Source organism: Xylocopa sonorina, chromosome 15 (assembly GCF_050948175.1).
Source record: "Xylocopa sonorina isolate GNS202 chromosome 15, iyXylSono1_principal, whole genome shotgun sequence".
Lineage (NCBI taxonomy): Eukaryota > Metazoa > Arthropoda > Insecta > Hymenoptera > Apidae > Xylocopa > Xylocopa sonorina.
Genome location: NC_135207.1, coordinates 2,284,373 through 2,307,411, shown reverse-complemented (window position 1 = coordinate 2,307,411; position 23,039 = coordinate 2,284,373). Strand labels below are relative to the sequence as shown.

At 33.4% G+C, this 23,039-nt stretch overlaps 6 protein-coding genes and 1 long non-coding RNA gene across 10 annotated transcripts in view; 4 read left to right on the top strand and 3 right to left on the bottom strand.

The window, feature by feature from the left end:
• Positions 1 to 149: 149 nt before the first annotated feature.
• Positions 150 to 2,677, top strand: Asciz (ASCIZ zinc finger protein). The gene is made up of 3 exons (XM_076907297.1): positions 150 to 478; positions 594 to 805; positions 883 to 2,677. The coding sequence occupies exons 1-3, from the start codon at positions 197 to 199 to the stop codon at positions 2,039 to 2,041; spliced, it is 1,653 nt and encodes a 550-aa protein (XP_076763412.1). The 5' UTR covers positions 150 to 196; the 3' UTR covers positions 2,042 to 2,677.
• A 197-nt stretch (positions 2,678 to 2,874) lies between these two features.
• L(3)04053 (lethal (3) 04053) lies at positions 2,875 to 5,852 on the bottom strand. The gene is made up of 8 exons (XM_076907298.1): positions 5,527 to 5,852; positions 4,954 to 5,457; positions 4,667 to 4,875; positions 4,509 to 4,582; positions 4,308 to 4,419; positions 4,176 to 4,238; positions 3,945 to 4,102; positions 2,875 to 3,866 (listed from the first exon to the last, which is right to left on the bottom strand). Exons 1-8 carry the CDS (start codon positions 5,714 to 5,716, stop codon positions 3,731 to 3,733), a joined length of 1,446 nt encoding a protein of 481 aa, XP_076763413.1. The 5' UTR covers positions 5,717 to 5,852; the 3' UTR covers positions 2,875 to 3,730.
• A 2,513-nt stretch (positions 5,853 to 8,365) lies between these two features.
• On the top strand, positions 8,366 to 10,186 carry Alr (Evr1_Alr domain-containing protein Alr). 2 transcript variants are annotated; one of them, XR_013102646.1, is made up of 3 exons: positions 8,366 to 8,562; positions 8,730 to 9,187; positions 9,908 to 10,186. XR_013102646.1 is itself a non-coding variant. In XM_076907082.1 (2 exons), exons 1-2 carry the CDS (start codon positions 8,479 to 8,481, stop codon positions 9,123 to 9,125), a joined length of 480 nt encoding a protein of 159 aa, XP_076763197.1. In that variant the 5' UTR covers positions 8,366 to 8,478; the 3' UTR covers positions 9,126 to 9,271. The 2 variants fall into 2 exon arrangements, 1 of the variants encoding a protein (XP_076763197.1); XM_076907082.1 differs by lacking the exon at positions 9,908 to 10,186 and having other exon boundaries at positions 8,730 to 9,271.
• On the bottom strand, positions 9,032 to 12,183 carry LOC143430700 (transmembrane protein 145). Its single transcript, XM_076907081.1, has 5 exons — positions 11,898 to 12,183; positions 10,962 to 11,388; positions 10,305 to 10,894; positions 9,919 to 10,187; positions 9,032 to 9,162 (listed from the first exon to the last, which is right to left on the bottom strand). Coding segments are annotated over exons 1-5 (1,383 nt in total). The 5' UTR covers positions 11,994 to 12,183; the 3' UTR covers positions 9,032 to 9,161.
• Positions 12,184 to 15,832: 3,649 nt separating this feature from the next.
• LOC143430755 (ribosomal RNA-processing protein 7 homolog A) lies at positions 15,833 to 17,535 on the top strand. The gene is made up of 4 exons (XM_076907171.1): positions 15,833 to 15,920; positions 16,015 to 16,347; positions 16,938 to 17,237; positions 17,322 to 17,535. The coding sequence occupies exons 1-4, from the start codon at positions 15,884 to 15,886 to the stop codon at positions 17,405 to 17,407; spliced, it is 756 nt and encodes a 251-aa protein (XP_076763286.1). The 5' UTR covers positions 15,833 to 15,883; the 3' UTR covers positions 17,408 to 17,535.
• LOC143430754 (integrator complex subunit 15) lies at positions 17,483 to 19,371 on the bottom strand. The gene is made up of 4 exons (XM_076907170.1): positions 19,172 to 19,371; positions 18,202 to 18,823; positions 17,835 to 18,136; positions 17,483 to 17,743 (listed from the first exon to the last, which is right to left on the bottom strand). The coding sequence occupies exons 1-4, from the start codon at positions 19,248 to 19,250 to the stop codon at positions 17,655 to 17,657; spliced, it is 1,092 nt and encodes a 363-aa protein (XP_076763285.1). The 5' UTR covers positions 19,251 to 19,371; the 3' UTR covers positions 17,483 to 17,654.
• Positions 19,372 to 20,017: 646 nt separating this feature from the next.
• The window catches only part of LOC143430885 (uncharacterized), a 122,977-nt gene continuing 119,955 nt past the window's right edge, over positions 20,018 to 23,039 (top strand). For 2 of the 3 annotated variants that reach the window (XR_013102659.1, XR_013102660.1), the window contains exons 1-2: positions 20,018 to 20,104; positions 20,168 to 20,460. This is a non-coding gene — a long non-coding RNA (uncharacterized LOC143430885). The other variant, XR_013102661.1, reaches the window with a different exon arrangement.

The window sequence follows — 23,039 nt, the reverse complement described above, 5'->3', positions numbered from 1 at the left end:
ATCAGAAGCAGCATCGTCTAGATAGTTTCAGGTTACACTAGATAAAATCACTTTTCATTGGACAGCTGCCACCAGGCGTTTGTTTTATGCGATGGGATCAATGGCCTTGGTTTGTATGTTTAGATCGATTGGACCGGTCACCTAAGCGGCGGCAATTTGTATAAATGTTGAGCGCCGCAGAGGAAGATAACCTCCAATGAAGAAAACAAAACCGGCAGAGAATGTCTCGAATTGTGTTAAAACTGTCTGTCCGTCGCCAGAAGAGCTCAGCGTGATAACGAACAATGTTAAATGCGAGAAATGCGGGCTCGTATTTCAAAATGAACCGCGATATCGGCTGCACGATCTCAAAGTGCACCAGCGTAAAAATCTGGATAAAACAATAAAGGAACATGTACAATATCATTGCCCAGTGGAGTCTTGTATATACGCACCGAAAGCGGAAAGACATTTTAGTACTATGAAATACCTTAAGCAGGTTAGTGTTTGAATAAAGTTACACAGAGCAATTATAACATAATTTGTTGTACTTTAACTTAACTTTGTTGTACTTTAACATTTAAAACATTTAATACTTAAATACATGTATTTAGCATTACCTTAAAGTACACGCGAAAAAGACACACGCATGCACCCGTTGCGAGAAAAGCTTTTCCACCGAAGCAGCCAAAGAAGGCCACATGAGAATATGCGGGATCGAATTCGCATGTACTTGTTCGAAAACCTACACTACCTATGAAGCGTTGCTTACGCATGCGAAGAGGTCTCTGCATACCATAAATGACAAATATAAAAGTTTCTCAAGGTAAGCCGAACGTACGAGACGACTATTTCAATATTTATTATCGTCCATTTACGTCGCAATTATCAATGTTCTCATAGGCGTACAAGTTCTAAAACAATGAGATTGATTTTACGAACTAATCAAACGGAAATAAATAAATTAGTTACTATACTACCAACAAATCAAAATGAGAGTAAATTATCCAGTCATAATAACGGTTGCACGCAAAGGCTCACATCGGATGTTGGTATACAAACTGACGAGTATAAAAAGAGTAGAAGAATATCGAGTCCATTAAAACATATCAATAATAGTTGTTATAATGGAAAACGTGGAGTGTCTAAACAAACACAGACGAGTATCTCACAGAGAGCTAGACAGAGTGTAATGTCTATGGAAACACAAACGATACAAGCTTCGCAAATATTTAAGAACTCGCTAAAGTTTCAAAAACATGGAAAGAATACTGTATCTCAAAATGTAGATTATACACTGTTAAAAGAAGACCTTAATCTCGGTAATTTTGCATCGTCAAATTTATTTCCTAGTAGTCCGTTACCGCTTCGTCACGATGATGGATTACAAGATTTTTGGGAAGATAAGAGCACCTCGGGTACTCAGACGATACCTGAAAAAGATATGTTTGAAGTTTTAAACGATAACGTCACTCAAACAGAGTTTGAAACATTTTACGATCATAATACAAATCCATTGATACAATGCGCCCCAAAGAGTACAGTTGCTTTAATGACTCTACCTTATGCGGAAGAAACGTCAACAGTTGTAGAAGGATACTCCTTCGTGCCCTCCAACAGTATATCACGGTCAGATCCCATGCTCACGGACAAAACTTTTGATGATAAGTTTAGCAGTATAGAGACTCAAACAGAACAAGCTTATTCGCAATCATTTTTTGATTCTGATCCCTTAACGAGATCATTTGCTTTAAGTTCTACTATTGAAACACAGACAACAAATAATCTTGATAACATGGAACAGTTATTATACAGTAATACATGCACGCAAACTTGCAATGAAATGCTATCGACTGATTTAGGATTATCCAATATCCAAACACAAACACCGTGGACACAACTCGAGGATACCACTGTCTCTGCGGAGACACAAACAAAATCCTTATTATGTGAAACAGGTTGCAATATTTCGATGAGTGCGTGTCGTTCCTGGTTAAGTACTCAAACTAGTCACACTGAAACACAAACTGACTTACTTAGTATTTTTGAAGGTCTTCAATAATAAGCTATCTCAATCTTTGTGCATACAGTAGTATATCAATCGATATTTAAGTAAGAAGACTTTTTAAGTATAAAGGCAAATTAATTTGCATTTGATATTATTATGAAATAAGACTAATTTTTGTTCATATTGTTATTCAGTACTTTGGTACTTTTTTAAATTTTTTATTACGAATTAATTATTTAAGTTCCTCTATACGTGCAATTTATTGATGAAATATTATGTGCATCAATTGAGAGAATTATTTTCTTAAAGAAAATATGATTGAAATTTTTGCTGCGTTAAACAGTATTCACTGCCACAATTGAAAAATATGTATTTTGTTTATATATGTTTCTGGAATAAAAAAATACACATTGCAGGCAATGTAATTCTGTTATATATAACTTATTAATAAAACAATTAATTTAAAATTTGCATATGAAGCGTGTTATATCAATGTTTAATTGAAATTTTAAGGGGGCAAATAAACCTTGAAACATTTTACGAATCCTTCATAATATTTTCCAGCTCAAAGATAAATTTAACGTTAAATAATATCAGAAATAAATTAAATTCGCAAATTTAAAAGTATATGAAATAATAATGATCACAGATTGTTGTACTTGTAAGTATAAACAGTGTGTGTATGCGTGGATGTAAAATATAAAATTACTATTGACATCGAATAAAAAACAGTTGTCATTTATAAATATTGATCCACAAGTTTTAAAATATTTTCATGATGTATATATATTATGAAGATATAAAATATTTTATCATAATATTAGAGTATGCGGCGGTTTGAAGTTTTTAACGTAATGAATTTGTTTAATATTATATAAATAGAAATGTAAATAGAATAATACTTGAAATTGTTCATATGTCACGTACAAAGGCAATTCTTAAAAATTTGACTCGTTTCGTTATAGAAATATATCGGATACATCGATTACCGAGTACATATGTATATCGTTACTATACATCGCTTAGAAAAACATTTGTCAATTCGTATAATTACAACGATTAATAGGAGATTCATGTTTCCGAGACTCAAGAGTCATGTACCCCCTTAAATAGAAAAATACACGAAGGATCTTGTCTGCTTCGGATCTAATTGCTTAGCTGAGTAGTTTTAACATTTGCAAAGAAATGGAACATGTAATCTGAAACTGTACACGTAACATTGTCACAATAACTATTAAAATATTGTTTTCTTTTTTTTTTTTCTTAACAACTGCATTGGAATCGTATGTCTTGAATCCCAACCAGTGCTTTATCGTATTATGGCTTCACGTCAAAACGTACATATAAAAGTTAAAATTTTTAGTTTTCTTTCATTGCTCGGAACCGCGTCGTGATACATCGTGTTTAAGCTGCTATTTTATCCATGTTTGTTGCTAAGAATTACATTTAAAAAGGCATGCTTTGCCAAGCAGGGTTGATATATATATGTATATATAATTGTCGTACACCTATAACTCTTATGTAAGTCGAAATTCAAGAGCTATTATTAACACGTAGAGATTACAACAAACATGATATGAATGTCGTGCTCTTCGATCGAATCAGATCACTAATCGACTCTAAAACGGATACTGGACGCGATCGCGCGAGTTCGAGGAACTTATTAGCACAGGCTGGGATACGTATCGTAAAAGGGGGTAAAACAAGGGCTGTGTACAGAAAGGGGAGGTACATAAGAATGTATTAAAGTGCAGGACCAGCAGCGTTATCCTCATCAAAATCATCCGGTAGAAAGTCTTTGGTCCTGTCTTCTATTCTGTCCACGTTTTCCAGCGCTGAAGCTAGTACTCTTAAATTGTCCACACCGGACATTAGCTGTCTGTAACATCGATACATACAATTATATTATATTCTCTAATTTATTTGACAATTCTCCGATTTAAATATAAATCTCTACCTCAGCGACACTTCTGCTGATGAAGCTGCACTTCTCAGATCGCTGGCTAGCCTTCTTACCGTTTGATCTGCGTTTGTCGAACCGTACTCACTTCTACTACTCATCGTAATTCCGGCTTTAAGTTCTTTGTTTTCTAATCGTAGTGACGTTATCTCCGTCTGAATTGATTTTACAATTGATTTCGTGTACTGTAATAAAATATTTTAAAACCAGGTAGAAAATTATACTAACCGTTAAAGATTTAATCTCTTTTTTTAATGAGGAAACAGTACTTTCTGCGCTAACGGCCCTTCTCTGTAAAGAATCAGAATTTACAAACGTTTACATCTATGGTAAATAAATATATGCACACTCTATACTTACTGTACTACGTTTTAGATTATCCTCAACTTGTTCCATGGCTTTTTCAAGGTGAACCGTTTCTTCGTGCTCCACTTCTTTTCTAGATGCTAATTCCGATTCTAATAATTGAATTCTGTAATCAACACAACACAAGTCAACAAGAAAATATATGTATACATATACGCAAATTCTGTACAAATGCTTAAGGTTTTTAAAATTTACCTTTCTGATTTCTCATTGAGTTGTTTTTGGGCTAACTCTAATTCATGTCGTAATCTCTCATTTTCTAGTACTAACTGCAAAAGTTATTATACGTATATATAATTTTGAAAATTGTGACGAGCGTACAATAATAATTCAAAATTCAATATCATTCGTACCCTCCTCTCTGTAGATTCCGCATTGTTCGGGATAGATCCAGGTTCTGTTGATAATGTTGTCCTGTTATGGATAGGACCATCATTTAAAAAGTCTGGTAAAGATTTTGGGATAATCGTTTCAGTTGTTCCTGAGTGAGGACAATCTCTTACAGCAGCATCCGAGCCAGGATAAGGCTCGGCAACGGATATCGGTAAATCTAATGGAAACCCTGAATTCCAAAGAATTATTAATAGAAAACTTCACTTGGATCGTTCTTAGTATCGCGACGTATTCTTTTTGCAAATACCTGATGATTCTGGACGTTCGTTCGATCCTGCATTAGATCTCGAAACAAAAACAGGTAGATTTAAATGAGCAGAACAACTTGTACTTGGCGCAGACTGATTTCTCTGAGGTAGTACTTTGTCCCAATTACCAGGCACATCGAACGACAGATCACACAAAGCACTAGGTTCATTCTTCTTCGACTCGTTTCTCAATCGAGTTTGCCTCTGTTCCACACTGTTCAACGCGAAATCAGGAAGATTGTCAACATCCGAGATGGTCTGCTGTTTGGGCTCGTGATTCAGATAGTATTGCTCGATAACCAGGTGGTCTTGCACAAAGTCTGGCAGCTCTGTCGGATTGCGAGAGTACACCGCAGGCCCTTTATCAGCACTATAAGGAGCTGGTGTCTGGGACGAATAAACCTTGGGACGTGCTCCGGCGTTCTGATAATTTATCTGCGAACCGTTCTTCAGGAAATGCTTGAAACTGAAGGGATTCTCATCGATTTTCGACGGGTCTTGTCCTGTGAGGGGATGCAAGGCCATTAATAGTCATCCAGTATTTTCTAAAAAAATATCAGGTTTGATCTAACCTGCTTGCGGATCCGTCTCGACACGATTCTTGGCATAGTATTCCTTGGACGTGTTCCTGCAACTCCGACATCCCGTCGTTACCTCTTCGTCAGACGAGGACGACGAGAATATGACTTCCCCGACGTTACGCCTCGCATTTTTCGACACGGATCGGGACGAATCATAAATTTTTTTACGATTCGCCATCATCTATGCAGAGGATCAACTTTACCGACGATCGTAGCATTCGCGGTGCAGTCAAAACTGCACTTGACATTTGTCACCCGCTGACTGCCAGGGAATCAGGTCAGGTTAGTCATATAACGCAATTCGTTCTTCTCGTCCCGTCACTCTCGATGTGGACGTACCAGAAGCGTGCGTACCTTCGAGATTCTCGCTGCTGCTCCTCTTTCGCAATATTAAGTTATTATTGCTAGATGCACACGTTTTCTTATCTGAAATCGGTCGCAAATGATATATTTACCTGTCGTGTATCGAAACGTTCATTCAAAATGATTATTTGCTACTTAGTTTCAAGTTTACAGTGTATTATATGAATACGTACGTTTGAGATTCTCTGTTGCGCTTCTCTTCTCACACGTTTTCTTATCTGAAATCGGTCGCAAATGGTATATTTACGTATTGTGTATCGAATCGTTCATTCAATATAATTATTTGCTACTTAGTTTAAAGTTTACAATGTGCTTAATGAGTATGTACCTCTTTCGCAACATCAAGCTATTATTGTTAGTTTTCTTGTCTGAAATCGATCACAAATGATATATTCACGTGTCGTGTATCGAAACGTTCATTCAAAATGATTATTTGCTACTTAGTTTAAAGTTTACAGTATATTATATGAGTACGTACGTTCAAGATTCTCTGTTGCGCTTCTCTTCTTACACGTTTTCTTATCTGAAATCAGTCGCAAATGATATATTTACGTGTCGTGTATCGAAACTTTCATTCAATATAATTATTTGCTACTTAGTTTCAAGTTTACAGTGTATTATATGAGTACGTACGTTCGATATTCTCTGTTGCGCTTCTCTTCTTACACGTTTTCTTATCTGAAATCGGTCGCAAATGATATATTTACCTGTCGTGTATCGAAACGTTCATTCAAAATGATTATTTGCTACTTAGTTTAAAGTTTACAGTGTGCTTAATGAGTATGTACGTTCGAGATTCTCGCTGTTGCGCTCCTCTTTCGCAACATCAAGCTATTATTGTTAGTTTTCTTGTCTGAAATCGGTCGCAAATGGTATATTTACGTATCGTGTATCGAAATATTCATTCAACATAATTATTTGCTACTTAATTTAAAGCTTACAGTGACTTTAATGATTACATTCGAAATTCTCGCTGTAGTGTTCCTCTTTCGCAATATTAAGTTCTTATTGCTAGATGTACAAGCTTTCTTATCTGAAATCGGTCGCAATTGATATATTTACGTATCGTGTATCGAAACTTTCATTCAATATAATTATTTGCTACTTGGTTTAAAGTTTACAGTCTGCTTAATGAGTATGTACGTTCAAGATTCTCACTGTTGCGCTCCTCTTTCGCAACATCAAGCTATTATTGTTAGATTTCTTGTCTGAAATCGATCACAAATGATATATTCACGTGTGGTGTATCGAAACGTTCATTCAATATAATTATTTGCTACTTAGTTTAAAGTTTACAGGGTATTATATGAGTACGTACGTTCGAGATTCTCTGTTGCGCTTCTCTTTCGCAATATTAAGTTCTTATTGCTAGATGTACACGTTTTCTTATCTGAAATCGATCAGAAATTATTATTTGCTACTTAATTTAAAGCTTACAGTGACTTTAATGATTACATTCGAAATTCTCGCTGTTGTGTTCCTCTTTCGCAATATTAAGTTCTTATTGCTAGATATACACATTTTCTTATCTGAAATCGGTCGCAATTGATATATTTACGTATCGTGTATCGAAAAATTCATTCAACATAATTATTTGTTACTTAGTTTTAAGTTTACAGTGTATTATATGAGTACGTACATTCGAGATTCCCTCTGTTGCACTCCTCTTTCGCAATATTAAGTTCTTATTGCTAGATATACACATTTTCTTATCTGAAATCGGTCGCAATTGATATATTTACGTATCGTGTATCGAAACATCCATTCAACATAATTATTTGCTACTTAATTTAAAGTTTACAGTGTGCTTAATAAGTACATACATTCGAGATTCCCGCTGTTGCACTCCTCTTTCGCAATATTAAGTTCTTATTGCTAGATGTACACGTTTCTTATCTGAAATCGGTCGCAATTGATATATTTACGTATCGTGTATCGAAACATCCATTCAACATGATTATTTGTTACTTAATTTAAAGTTTACAGTGTGCTTAATGAGTACGTACATTCGAGATTCCCGCTGTTGCACTCTTTCGCAATATTAAGTTCTTATTGCTAAATGTACAAGCTCTTATGTGAAATCGGTCGCAATTGATATATTTACGTATCGTGTATCGAAACATCCATTCAACATAATTATTTGCTACTTAATTTGAAGTTTACAGTGTGCTTAATAAATACATACATTCGAGATTCCCGCTGTTGCACTCCTCTTTCGCAATATTAAGTTCTTATTGCTAGATGTAGACGTTTCTTATCTGAAATCGGTCGCAAATGATATATAAGTACGTATCGCGTATCGAAACGTCCACTCAATATGATAATTTGCTATTTAGTTCAAAGTTTACAGTGAATTTAATGAGTTACGATTGATTCAAGGAGTATTTAACGCTGCACTGAGATGTGATACGATATTCTGTGATATGTGTTTGATGTTTATTTTCTATTTGTTTGAAGAAAGAAAAACAGGAACTCAAGTCGCAATTTTGTGAAGGAGGTTATCTGTTCACGTGGGAGTATTGTTAATTACAATCATCTTTAAACGTATTTACGGATGTATACTGCGAGTTTGGTAACAGAATGTCTCACGAAAAACCTTGTCGCGCGTGCATGGACTTCAGATCTTGGGCTAAAAGTCAAAAGAAGGCCTTCGAATCCGAAAAGGTAAACTTAAGGAGACACAAAGGTTTTTGAATAATACTCTTCACGATAATTCATCTTTTTCTTTTAATAAAAAATAGTGTTCCCATTTTTATTATCATACGTTTGAAAAATATTGAAAATATGAATGAATCGTTGTACGATCTTACATGTATTTCGTTTCGTATCAGGTATCTGAAGAGAAGGAGAAGAAAAGCGTACCTGTAAATAAAAACGATAAACGTGCCAGTTGTCCGTTGGATAAAGATGAACTCGGTTCAAATACGTGGTCATTTTTACATACCATGGCAGCCTATTATCCTAATAAACCAAGCGAAGAAGAAAAGTCGGATATGAAAAAGTTTTTCCACATATTTTCTAAGTTCTACCCTTGCAATGTATGTGCAGAAGATTTACGGGAACAATTGATACATTCTCCGCCGCAAACTGATTCACAAAAACAATTAAGCCGATGGCTCTGTAATATACACAATGAGGTGAATAAAAAGCTAGGAAAACCAGAGTTCAATTGTGAGCTTGTTGACCAGAGGTGGAAAGACGGTTGGCTCGATGGTTCGTGTGATTGATCATCGTTAGTTATAATTGTTGACTTTGTAATGAGATCTATACATGTGATATAAGATACTGTGTAAGTTGATTGCTATGTAAATATTTAAATAGTACAATATTTACAAATGTCATTGTTACATATAAATTGATATTTATTTTTTTATCTTAATTTTTTACCTTAAAGGAAAAGAATTTGTCTCTAAATTTTGTCTATTTTGAAAATTGTAAACTTTCTTCGATGTATTGAAGATTCTTTAACAAGGAGATGTTTCAAAGTGTAATATAAACTTTTTGATGATTAGTAGAATAATCATAATAGACAATCAATAATTTATAAGGTATTTAGTGTTAAAGATTGATCTTCAAGTAAATACAGTTGTACTTTGAAAGATAAACAAAATTGTATATTTAACGTTAAATGTACTGCAAACTATTGATTGTCTATTCTCAAAATTCAGTACCTTTAGTTTCAATACTTTAAACTCTATCATTATATAAAAAGCATATTAAAAGTAAATATTACTTTTTGAAACATCTTTCTGTAAGTATAATATCCTTCATTTCTAATAAACGTTAAAGACAGAAAGTAATAAAAGTACCAAACTGATCAATTTTGTAAAAATTGGCAGCTAATCAAATTAATTTATGATTTTTTTTGATTCCATAGAGTTGTTTTATAAAATTAAACATATTCTGACATTAAATTTGAGCAATGATAGAAAGCATAATTGATCTAGTTAGCTTCTTGGTAACTGAAATAATTGTAATTGCATAGGTTTTGATGTATTTATGTTTTTAGAGTATGCTTACTATTGGGGTTGCAAAGTAGATGGTGTTTGTGAAATAGTGAATGCGGAACTTGTTGTCCTGTAATGGGGTTCGTAGCCATGGTCCTGTCCTTCGCCACCTATTGGCATGATTTGACATGTTCTAATGTGGTATGGAAAACGTTTGTTAGCCATAGATGGCCTAGTGATATATAAAAACACAACGTGACCCATAAGAACAGTCCATAATGAACATCCTTTAGCGACACTCTCTCGTATCCACTCGTCAACTAATAAAGTGATGCACAGTACCTATAAAATTATTAATACCTTTTCACTTATTGTAAGAGAATGAACACACTCTTCGCAAATATTTCGTTATACACTTTTTGTTGTAGCATAAGTACAATTTAATATATACTTATATACCGTTAATGGATGGCACAAGAACCATGCTGATCCCAATGAGAATAATGAACCGTAAAAATGCAATTTCGTCGACATCTTTTTAACAGTCTTAAAACAGTGAAGAGAAAATATAATCCACGCAATTAATTTTAGTATTATTAAACCATAGCCTGGTGGTGACTCGTAAATGTACAATACCAAACCAGGATCAAAGATATCAGATTGGTAAATATACAAAGAAAACTGACAAAAAGATATCAGGCAACCGAAACATATGAGCCATCGTGTTTGCCTAATTGTTAGAACGCTTTTTGTTACTGTGAAACCGATCGCTAGCAGTAGCATAAGTATGGTGTATAAAATATCTGCACATGCTTCCAAGAGCTGACCCAGTAAGGAGATATTTTCTGTTACTAATCCCCTGAGACCAAGATTTATGTAGCTATAAATTTCAAGTAATATCCCCACCAGTTGACAAACTAGCGAGGCCATAAATATTTTGTAAGACACGTGCAACAATCTTCTTATACGCAGTTGCATGGCAACATAAAAGCTTAGTATGACAAGTATCACGTAAATGCAAGCGATTGTTATCAGTTCTGGCAATATATCTGAAATCCGAAAATAGTCTCGATTAAACGCTGTTACATTATTTTAAACTAAAATAGAGTTACTTGCAGAATTCATCTGCTGAAAAGTGTTCTTTCCAAAAGCTGCCATGCGGCGCATTTGTTAGCGATATCCAGTATGAAACGTTTAATCCAGCTTTAGAGGCACAATTTGCCAATGCGATGAACCACCATCTCGGACGAGATGATCGAAATCTTCGATAGCTGGAGCATCGTACGATGGCATCACTTTCTTCGTTGCACCCGGATTGCATAGGTATTAATGTCGATAATGGTATAATTTGACCACTTCCATCCCAAAGTATAGCTTCCTTTTCGATGCATGTTTTATTCGAGGGATAAACGCTAGGCCACTGGTCGGGTGCATCGTAATACAGTAATATTTTCAACTCTTGCTCTTCGCCTCCTAATTCCAATTCGTACTGAAACGTGCCTTGTTCCGTTAGGAAACAGAACCTTGCTAAAAAGGCCCAATTCTAAAAAATAATTCTTATTTATAGTATTGCGGACTGAGAGTTTATATTGACGAATACATAATTAATAATAATATAAGATAACGTTAAAAAATTTAATGCGCTTAATTGATAATCGTACTAAATTATGCGCCTTTTATATTGTAAAGAGTATTTTGACAATCTTGGAACGAATTTTAAAGGATCAACTGCTATATTCTAGAGGTCGAAATAATATTTTCATTCTTTACTTTTGCTTTGTTTTGTAAAATTTCTGTAAAAAAAGTGTCTGAATACCCCGCATAATATTGAAAATATTTTACGATCAAGGAATCAATGTAACATACATACTAATTAAAATTTTTTCTGCTATTTCTATTAATCGAAGTTAAATATACACATCAGTTGTAAATACGTTGAAATTCGCATTATCTTAAGCTAATTTTTGCTAGCATTAAAGAATTTTGAATTTTATTTTTTTAATTGAAAATTCCAAGCAATTTGAAAAGTTAAAAGAAATGTGTTTTTAATACTTCACGTGTTACAAGCTGTCCTTGAAGAATTTTAGACTCTGAATTTGTTAAGAAAAGTTGAAATATTGCAGAAAAGAACAGTAACATGTTAATCATAATTGACACACGACTGTACAATTTTTCTGAACCGAAATGATATGTACATACACATCTGTTACATGTTGCCTGCTACCTGCCACTTGCTGCCTGCTGTTTTCTTCATTGATCAATATTTCCCTGCTTCTTGGAGCTATATGCATTACATTTAATGTATTGATTTTAATTAGAATAAAAATAATACATATACATATATATTAAAGTTTTAATTTTTATTTAGAAAAGGAGAAAAGAGAATTGTAATAGATAAATTTGAATGTATGCGTCTAGAAACTTTACATTACAATTTTAAGGTATCAAAGTCATTTTAATCATTGTTGGGGATACATTATACTTTTTATGACCTTGACATTTATTTTCAGTGTTATGGTATAGATAATATACGTATGCATACGTATAGATACTAATATATACACGTACTAGATTTTTCAGTAACTTTACTAATACACGCTTTTATTAATAAAATATAAAATATTAGAAATATTTTAAAACGTTCGAATTATGTTTCCATACAGCAGCTTCTTTGTAGTAGAAAATATTAAAGCAATCTTCTTGATTTATCAACATTCATGAAAATATATGGATATAGAAATAATTTATATTCAAATTCAATTAATTTGAATTCAGCTAAAGTTGAAAGAAAGAAATTCATTGCAATAATTTCGTTTTTACGACAAGAATTCGAATATTTTAGTATATAATGTACTGCAATATTCGTAATTAAGATCGTATAAGTAATAAAATAATATATATATATAGTAAAATATTATCTATATAGATAATATACATATAACATATATGTTATATGTGTTATACACGTAGTATAGTTACGTATATATACATATAGGACAGTACAAACTTTTCTGTGCAAATTATTTAGGACAATGTATACCATAAAACAACAATGCGTACTTTTCTCAGCAAAATAGGCACGAGAATTTTCCTGGAATTCGTATTTTTGAGACGTGCCTTTTGTAGCGGTTTTGTTCAGAGAATCTTTGTATTAGAGGAGTTTTGTACTCCAGTTTTTCTGAATGAAACCGTCAGTAATGATTCTTTCGAACTTGGAAGTAAATAATCCAAGGAGATCAAAGTTTTCGTAATTTACAAATTTTGCCTCCTGAAACGCGTTTAAACTTTTATTACTCCACCTGTTTTCGTGTTTCAGAGTGAAATAGGGACTATTATAATAGCAAATTTATTGCTTCTTTCAATCAATTTCTTGTAGGACTTACGGTTGGGAAGATGCAATCAATAATATGAGTGAAACTGCAGTTTTTCTGAAGAAACAAAAATTCCAATTTTCTCTGCCATTTTTGCAAATCGGACCTAAGTTTATACGTTAACTTTTTTGTTGCTTTTTAGGTGTAGTATCAGCTGTAAAAATTTGTTACACGAGTAGTGAATCATCCTGTATATTAACCTTGTATTGTTATTCATTATTTTTTGGGAAACAGTTATGTTTTTTATGTAAATATGCCTTAGACTATTTTAATGCATCGATAGATAGAAGAAATATTATATTATGACTGTTTGTATTACATAAAATTTAAGTTTTATTGCAATTGTATATATTATTAGTTTCATTTCAATTTATTGCATATTTTGTTGTATAGTTGTATTATAGTTTCCTGTATATTTCAGTAGTTTTATCTTAATTTGTTGCACATTTTACTGGTTTTATTGTAAATTCTTGCATGTTTCAGTAGTGTTACTAATTTAGTAATTTTCTTGCATTTTCTCATTATATATCTTACTAGTTTTATTTCAATTTCTTGTATATTTCCCGCTTTAGAAGTAAGAGAGAGAAAGATGGTATAAGAAAGAGTGAGACAGATGATGCTGACCAACTTTGGAACCCCTGGCGCCATCTTTGTGAAAAGTGCTCAAACTGGTCGCTCAGCATTATCGACAGCGAAGTGAACTACTCAAGAACTACTTGCGCCATCTCTTGGAGAAGTACTGAAACTGGTTGGTAATTTGTTTCAGTACTTTCCATAGAGATGGCGGTAGTAGTAGTTGAGTTGTGGATTTGTCGTTGGCCACAATATTTTCTTCTAATTAACTTTCACGTTGGATGGCTTTTATATAACAATTTTATTTAACAGCAACAAGTCTTTACAATTAAGGTAAACTGAAGTAGAAGCTAAGAAATACAAATCTAGATTTGGCAAAGGCAAATTGTGATGTGTACTCTTTGATGGCGCAGAAATAAGTGAATAATTAATTTGAAAAGCGTAGAAATTTGAAAGACGTCGCAAACGAGAGTCTCTTTTTTAAAGATGGCGTGAATTAATTTTGAAACAATTTCCTAACGAAAATGTACCCTGCGAGGAGCGGAAGTAGATGGCTGTGAATGTGCCTGCTGATATGAGGAAGTCGGTAACGTCGGTAACGCCACAACTCAAGAACTACTAGCGCCATCTCTTGGAGAAGTACTGAAACTGGTTGGTAATTTGTTTCAGTACTTCTTTAAGAGATGGCGCTAGTAGTTCTTGAGTAGTTTACTTCGCTGTCGATAATTGTGTGCGACCAGTTTGAGCACTTTTCACAGAGATGGCGCCAGGGGTTCTACAATAGGGTCACCAGTATCTATCTCGCTCTTTCTTATAGCTTTCTCATATATCTTTCTCTCTCTTACCTCTAACGCTGGAAATATACAAGAAATTGAAATTAAACTATTAAAATGTACAATTTATTACAATTAAACTACTGAAATATACAAGAAATTACAATATAACTTAAAATATACAATTTATTACAATAAAACTACTGAAATGTACAAGAAATTACAACACAACTTAAGATATACAATTTATTACAATAAAACTACTGAAATGTATAAGAAATTACAATACAACTTAAGATATACAATTTATTACAATAAAACTACTGAAATGTATAAGAAATTACAATACAACTTAAAATATACAATTTATTACAATAAAACTTAAAATATACAAGAAATTGCAATAAAACTACCGAAATGTACAAGAAATTACAATACAATTTAAAAGATACAAGAAATTACAATTCAATTTAAAATATACAAAAAATTACAATACAACTTAAAACATGCAAGTTATTACAACACAACTTAAAATATACAATTTATTACAACAAAACTACTGAAATATACAAGAAATTACAATATAAGTATATAATAAAATATACAATAATTTGAAGTAAAATTAATAAAATATACAATAATTTGAAATAAAATTAATAAAATATACAATAATTTGAAATAAAATTAATAAAATATACAATAATTTGAAGTAAAATTAATAAAATATACAATAATTTGAAATAAAATTAATAATATATACAATAATTTGAAATAAAATTAATAAAATATACAATAAATTACAATAAAGCTGAAGTTTTATATAATACAAATAGTCATAATATAATATTTCTTCTATCTATCGACGCATTTGAATAGTCTAAGGCATATTTACATAAAAAATATAACAGTTTCCCAAAAAATAATGAATATTGATACAAAATTTATATACAGGGTGATTCACTACTCTTCGCGCTGCTCGATTTTTCTTACAAAACGAAATATTAAATAGAAATTATCGTTCCAATCTATTCAAATAGTGCGCCAGGATATTTGAACCAATACGCATCTTATTACGCGCACAGATGTAAAAAATAATTGAGTGTAACTTCTATGTGTATCCATTATTCTGTGATAAATTGATACACGTGAGAAAACAAAGTAAATAAATGTTTCTTAATTAAATAGACAATGTATATTAATATTTTAAAATTTATAAAAAGTGTTTAGAGATTTTGTAAATTATTTGCAGTCTTTCATATGAGAAATTTCATGAATATAGGTTATAAACAACGAAATTGGAGTAGAGGTTATAAACAACGAAATGAATAACCGAAAAAAAAATCTGAATGGTTTTAAAAGTAAATATGAGACAGTTTATCTGTGTCTGTTAATTATTATAATTAGTCTGTTTGTTTTTCTGACAAAATTTTTATTCGATCATTCAATTTTTAGCATTGTGGATTCGATTCGACGCAGAAACTGCTGATAAACATCAGCTATTCTTTAAGGAACACTCGATCAGAAATCAAGCACCTGAACATCCAAGAGGAAGAACGCTGTTTCTCCTGAATGTTCCTCCTTATGTTACGTCCGATGTGTTACAGAAAACATTTAGTGATCTGTGCGGACCTGTTTTTAATGTTTATTATACTAATGCAAAAGGATTCAAATCAGCGTATATAGTTTTTAGAAAAGAACATTCTTTAGAAAGGGCGTTGGAAATTCTCAACGAATACGTAGTAACATTAAATACTGAGAAATGTATATGTTTAACAGGTTTAGCAAGTGAGTTATAGATGATTATACTTTGCTGTTTGATTCTAGTCTTTCAAAGAGTGAAAAGTAAGTTTTAAAGGATTTACAAGGATTACAAGGATTTACTTTAACACTTTCACGTTAAAGTGTCATTTATAGGCTTTAGTTTTAAGTATAATTAATTTGCGGAAAGCTTAAATTTTTAGTATAGATGCCATCAGTAGACATTCAATATTTTGGATTTTAGGTGCAAATGATGGCTCTAGACATCCACCAATTTTTAGAAAAATAATAATCTTATTAGCAATTTAATTAGCGATGGACAATGCTTTAAGTAATCAATTTGTTATCATTTTTATACAATAAAGCCTCAATTTTCACAGAAAATCCTTTAAAACTTACTTGTACCTGTGATACATTTTTCTATCATAATAGATTTTAACAAATTGTAGTGGTAATTTATTTGTAAAGATTTCTACATTAAAATTTATAATACAGAGTACAATAAGTAATTACCTTAAGATTAACTTTTATAAAGTATTTTTAAACTTTGGAAAAAATTATGTTACTAAATAACAGAAATTTATTAATTAAATAACAAATTTGTTCACTTTAAATAGAATGGTGTAAAGAGTATAACGACTCGATATGTAACGAAACAAAAATGAAAGAAGAAATTGAAACTTTCATGCAAAATTATGATAGAAGAGTTCTTGCGAAAATAAAGAAAGAGAAAGCGATGAAGGAAAATCCAGAAGACGGTTGGGTAACTGTAACAGGACGAAAAAAGCGAGGACAATTCGCGCTTTCGAGGAAGGAAACGGTTATTAATAAAGTGCAACAGAAGGAAGAACAAAAGAATAAGAAAAAACAATTGCTTAACTTTTATACCTTCCAAATTCGGGAAAGCAAAAAACAGAGTAAATTTTACATTATTTTCTTTTGTACAAGATAATGATTCTGATATGTATGTGCTTAAAATTTTATTAAAACTTTTTCTACAGATCTGGCAGAACTAAGAAAGAAGTTCGAATTAGATAAAAAGAGGCTGCAAGACTTAAAATCTAAAAGGACGTTTAGACCATTTTAATTTCGCGTGTGTAATAAAATATAAAATTTTTATAAGCATACTGATTTCAATATTGTACAGATTAGATTAATCATATCAACATGAAATAGACATTTATTGTATCATAAAAATTCTGTTTACATTTATAACTATACTTTAGGGTCGTAGTTATTTATAACTATACTTAGTTATATACTGATTGTACTTGTGAATTTATATACAGCTCCACAAAGCGAAAATAATTATGATAGAAACTCAGTAATAATTATTAAGCAGCTTTGGATGCGTATGTCTGTAATGTCCATTCAATTAAAAAGTGTTGATACGATAAGGGCTGTAGCAATGCCAATAATTCTTCTGTAAAAAAAATTAAAAAATATATTTTTCAAGGTTCGCAATTTCATTATAGATTTATAGTTAATTTTTAAAAATCAAATCTGAGACGTACGTTTGTTTCCATAAATACAATTTGCAGACATAGCCGCACTGACAGCTTGTGCGAGTCGTTCCATGGCTAAGTCACGCGAAGATGAGTTAATATTCGTAGGAGATTGTAAGGTACTAGTTAAAGTTCGGGTGGTAGCCGCGAAATGTTGAGCAGATATAGCGTGTTTGTTATTTCCGCTGTTCTTTAATCTCAACACCGAATCCATAAGAAGTTGTTGAATTTTTGAGTATAGCTTTTTCTGTTCCTCGGAAAATTCCATATTTTCCATAGTGTTTGAACGCACAGGCGATAAAATGCACCACCTGAGAAACGCAGTCTGAGAATTATATTATACTGTTTTCTAAAAAAAAGTAATCCATTAATTTACCTAAATAAACCTGCTATTGGTGTTATTGGTGTCATTGGAATGCCACCAGTTGGTAACGCAGGGTTATCCATCAAAGGAGTCAATAAGAGACTTGGGTTCTCGTCTATCCATTCTCCTACCAATCTGAGCAGTTCCGTAGGTGGATCTTTGTCTTCATAAACCTCACCTATTGCCGTTAGTAAGTTGGCAGTGAAATGTGGTGCAAGAACAGGAAGCTGCTTCAACTTGTCGATAGATTTTGGAGTAAGGACAAAATAGTCATTAAGTACATGCCTTGCTAGTCCTACGCTTTGTGGCGAAGCAGAACCTAATTGTTGCATCCAAATTCCAGTCGCGTTTAAGACAGCCTTGTTTTGGGTGGCAATGGCCAGAGATACTAGATTGCCTAACACTTTGTTTCTAGGACTATCTGCAGGGAAAAGAGACAGGAAAACTGCATTGCGCACAGCCGCGCTCCCTCCGGGACTTTGAAAGAAATCGCTTAGGACTTCGATTAATTGCAACTCTTGTATCGCTATCGTCATATTGCGTTTCTTTCGCCTTTCTATCTCTCCGAATACAAACTCTGATATTAAATCCAACTGCAAGTCCATTTGCTTTCCTGGTCTGCCACATAGTATCTCTAAAAAAAATATAAGAAACTATTGTTGATCAAAATATCGTTAATATTTAAGTTACACTGTAAAATCTACATTTTTCAGCATAGATTAATTTATGATCTACTGTTTGAAAAATAGGATGTAACTCGAGGACAAGATTACATTAGTTATGTATACGCATCAATTATTTTGTCATTTGCGTGTCTCAAATACTGTATATTATCATTATAATATTCTTTTAAGTGGTGTACTGTTAAAATCGTTTTTATTTTTAGTTTAACATTGTTTTCAATGTTTCGTGTAGACAACGAAGAAATATGTATATAGTACGAGGTAATTGAAGCTCAAGTTTAAGTAATAACCTATCTTACCGATTCTGCATAATGCCTCTCTAGCGCAATATGGAAAATCTAATGTCCGTAAATTTTGCTTGATATCATTCCCTGCCATTAATGCACATGTGCTTGTAGGATGTGTAAATACATTTAAATGAAATTATTTAAGCTTGGTGACACTTAACAAGCGGCATAATGAAACATCGACTATATATGTTTTTAATACGATAAATTCCCGTTTCCATGAAGCTGATACGGTTTCTGCGATTGGCAAACACGCATGGCGATTGGTTCGAGTTTGTTACTCCAAACTTCTATTGTTGTACGTCCAATAAACATGCAGTTAAAATTAATTGCTATAGCGGCGCGAAACGGAAGAGTATTTCATTCACTTAATATACGTATTTCATATATTTTCCACCTGCGCGTACGATTTTATTATGAAGTAAACAAACTGTGAATGAAAGAAAAAGATATATATATGTATATTTCTTACACTAATATAAATAATGTAAGTTCATTTGTTTATAAATAATATAATTAGAATATGCGTGGAATACGTGACATTATGCTAACTTAAAATTAAAGGATACATGGTATTATAGTAGTTAAAATAATTGAAAGACCAAATTTATGTGTTAAAAATTACTAAATTTGTATTTTAAAATAAGCACGTGTCAGAAAAGATAGATAAACTTAAGGAGATCAAAGGAAATAAGCAAAATCATTTGTATACGTTCGTATAATTACATATGTGCAAGAACTTAAAAAAACATTTGCCACTAAATTCTGGAAGAAAAGTAATTGGATTTGTTATTTGCATTTTCGTGTGAATAAAATAAATGTAAATTACTGAATATTTTCGTTTTCTCTGTTACAGGGGATACTCCGTTCAGAGGTAGATCGGGAAATTTACCTTTCGCCTGTCGTGTCGCAACGTATTCGCAGTTCCAATGCGTAGCGCCACCTGTGAGTAGGTTGTGAACCACATTGTTAGTCAAAACAATCGCCGAATTCAGGATCTATTTTTAGGCGGCACGCACCGAGCTACGGTACTTAGCCATTTTTCGTGTGCATCGAAAAAAAAGAGTCGACGGTTCCGGTGTGCCGCGTGGCTGTCGATCGATTTCGCGAAGGTTCAACGACCCCGCTGTAATTGTGACAAGAGAACCGACCGGCCATGTTTATATCGTGGTGAATTTTGAGCCAGGCGGCCAGTAATCCACTAAGTAATTTTCCACGTGTACTTGCCCGTTACTCGTGTCGTGTGCCCTACGTCCAGCACGGTGTCGAAGGCCTTCGCGAGATGGAGTCCAGCGAAAGAGGTGAGTAGACGTGCATGGAAATAAAATCACGGCAATATTGATGAGCATCTGACACAAATCGCGACCCGGGGGCAATGGCAGTGTCAGGGTCGAAACGGAACTAGTTCAGTGACCGCATTCGCGGCATTTGACCGCGATATTAATAGAGAATTTCTTTCCTCAGCTATTCCCCGTTACCGTCCGACTCGCCACGAGTAATCACGTTTCCATTTAGGATTGGTCCTCCTCCGATAATTACGCTCACGGCCAAATCTATGTCACGCATCGCACTTTTCATCTTAACTGTACCCTCCTCTCTTGGCTCGATCTCTACGCGTCTCTCTCGTCGCGTGTGCACGCGCTAAGGTGAAGATGGAAAACTGTACGAGAAAGCATTTCATTTAAGTCGAGCAGCGTGTCCTCCGCATCGAGGCGTGCGACGAGCGGCGACGCACGTTTTCCAGGGACTGTTTTTCTCGTTGCGACGTTTTTCTGTGAGAAAGCGAAGAAAGCTCGAGCTGGTGGACGGCTACATTTACGTGTTACGCAACAGAATAACGGCATGTCTCTAACCTAGATAATCTCTACGGTGTACAGTGAATTGAAACCACGGTACCGCTTGACAGAGACACGTGAGAATTATTATCGCTTGACCGAGTCCGGCGTGTGTTGCAATGTGGCGACACCTGCCGACCATTCGTGCACGTCCTACCTCAAGCCACCGCGAATTAACCCTCCCCCGTGTTTCTCGTCGTTCAACCCTTCTCGTTTCACAGCACAGTCCTTGCAGAACGATCTGACCTGTTAAACTGTAACAGTGGATTTTAATTATCGAACAATATTAAGTAAATACCTCGATTGTCTACAGTAAATTCGCTATGAGAGATGAATACATGCATTCAAACGAGAAAATAGGTTGGAGGTTAAGTTTTAAATAGTTAGCTAAGTAACTTTGCAATTTTTAATCGTGTTTCGTTTAAATAATAATATCAAATACTTGTCGCAGGTATGGAGCAGAAGTTCTAGAAAATAATTTCCCTTTTAGGTGTAATATTCATTGATGAAAGATAAGTGAGGTTAGAAAGTCGGTCAATTGTACGTTAATGGTATGTTTTCTTTATTGTGGTATCTTGTATTTAAAAATTTGAAGGGGATATGTCTAATTGTTGCGCTTATTGCTGGACGAACTAATGTAATATGATGTTTATTGGTACTTTTGTTGTCGAGCTTTTAAAACTGTCTTAGATACAGTTTTATTGTGGTTAGTTGCAAAGTATGTTGTTCTATGTATTCAAATTGTGAGTAGAATTAATAACAAAGTTTTTGTTCAAGTTTTTTTAAAGATATATCGGTATTATACATATATTTCTAAATAGAATGGAAATGGAATTTCCTAGAAATGAATTGTTCGCATACTGTTTTTAAACTGTCGCATTACGCGTTGTTTAGTTACCGTTCCACGGTGTATGCACAGTTTTGAAGTATATTGCTGTTTCGCGAAATTTCCAGAATGATTTGACCACCGCCAGAGGGCAGACTCGCGCCGTTGTTTTCCCCTTTCTATCTTTGATCTATTCTTGTTTCCACCCTTTGCATTTTTCATTCCTTTCATTCTTTTTCTGTTGGCTCCTCTTCTCTCTCTTCTTTCTCTGTTAGACTCTTTCTTGTTATATAAGCCCAAGGACGAATAGTACATAACTGGTCCGTCTCTCTTTCTATTTCTCTCTCTACATTTCCATCTCCATCTTCGCCTCTACCTCCATTTTTCTTACTCTTCTCGTTTCATTTTCGTTTCTTTTTATTGATCGCTCTATTTTTCTTTTTTTCTTCTTTCAACCAGTTGTTCTCTCAACTTTCATACACCGTTATCTCTCTTTCTCTTTCTCTCCTTTTATTTTTTTCAACGTATACGCTGTTGTCTCTCTTTTTCTCTCCTTTTATTCTTCTGACGCGTTTCTCTATTCATATAGTGCATTCTTCTCTATTCTTTTCTTCACTGTTGCTTTCTTATATCACCCCTTTCTCTATTATTATAATTGGACGTTAATATCGCATTTTAACACACGACTATCGATTAAGTAATTTATGCAAAATATTGTTCATGTTGACGTCGAAAATAGTTATTCTTTGTCGAATAAATTTCGAGATTATTTGTACAGTAATCTTGAATATACTTGTAGTGTACGCCTCGACCTTGAAGTAACCTTAGACCACGGATGGGCGGAAGTTACGTAAGCCTCTAAGGGCTAACCCCTCGGATCGAGTTTCTCCTCTTCTTGATGCGTTTTAAAAATTACGTTAACTTGATTCTGTTGGAAATTTCATACCCCAATGGGAGCACGTATCTACATATTTCTTATTATAATTAATTTTTCTAAACGAGAATTAAATTAACCCTTTGCACTGGAATGTCTCCTCTGAGGCCACATCCGAGGTTACGAAGGTTAAAGTTATTCTATTGTAGCTTTTCGAGAAATGCTTGTTTCCCTCGAGTCTTCTATTAAAATAAAAGTTTTCCTTTGCTGGTAGCTTTCGTCCAAATTGTGCAGCTTATTATTAAAATACGTTTGTCTAAAATTCCCAATGGACTTTTATACATT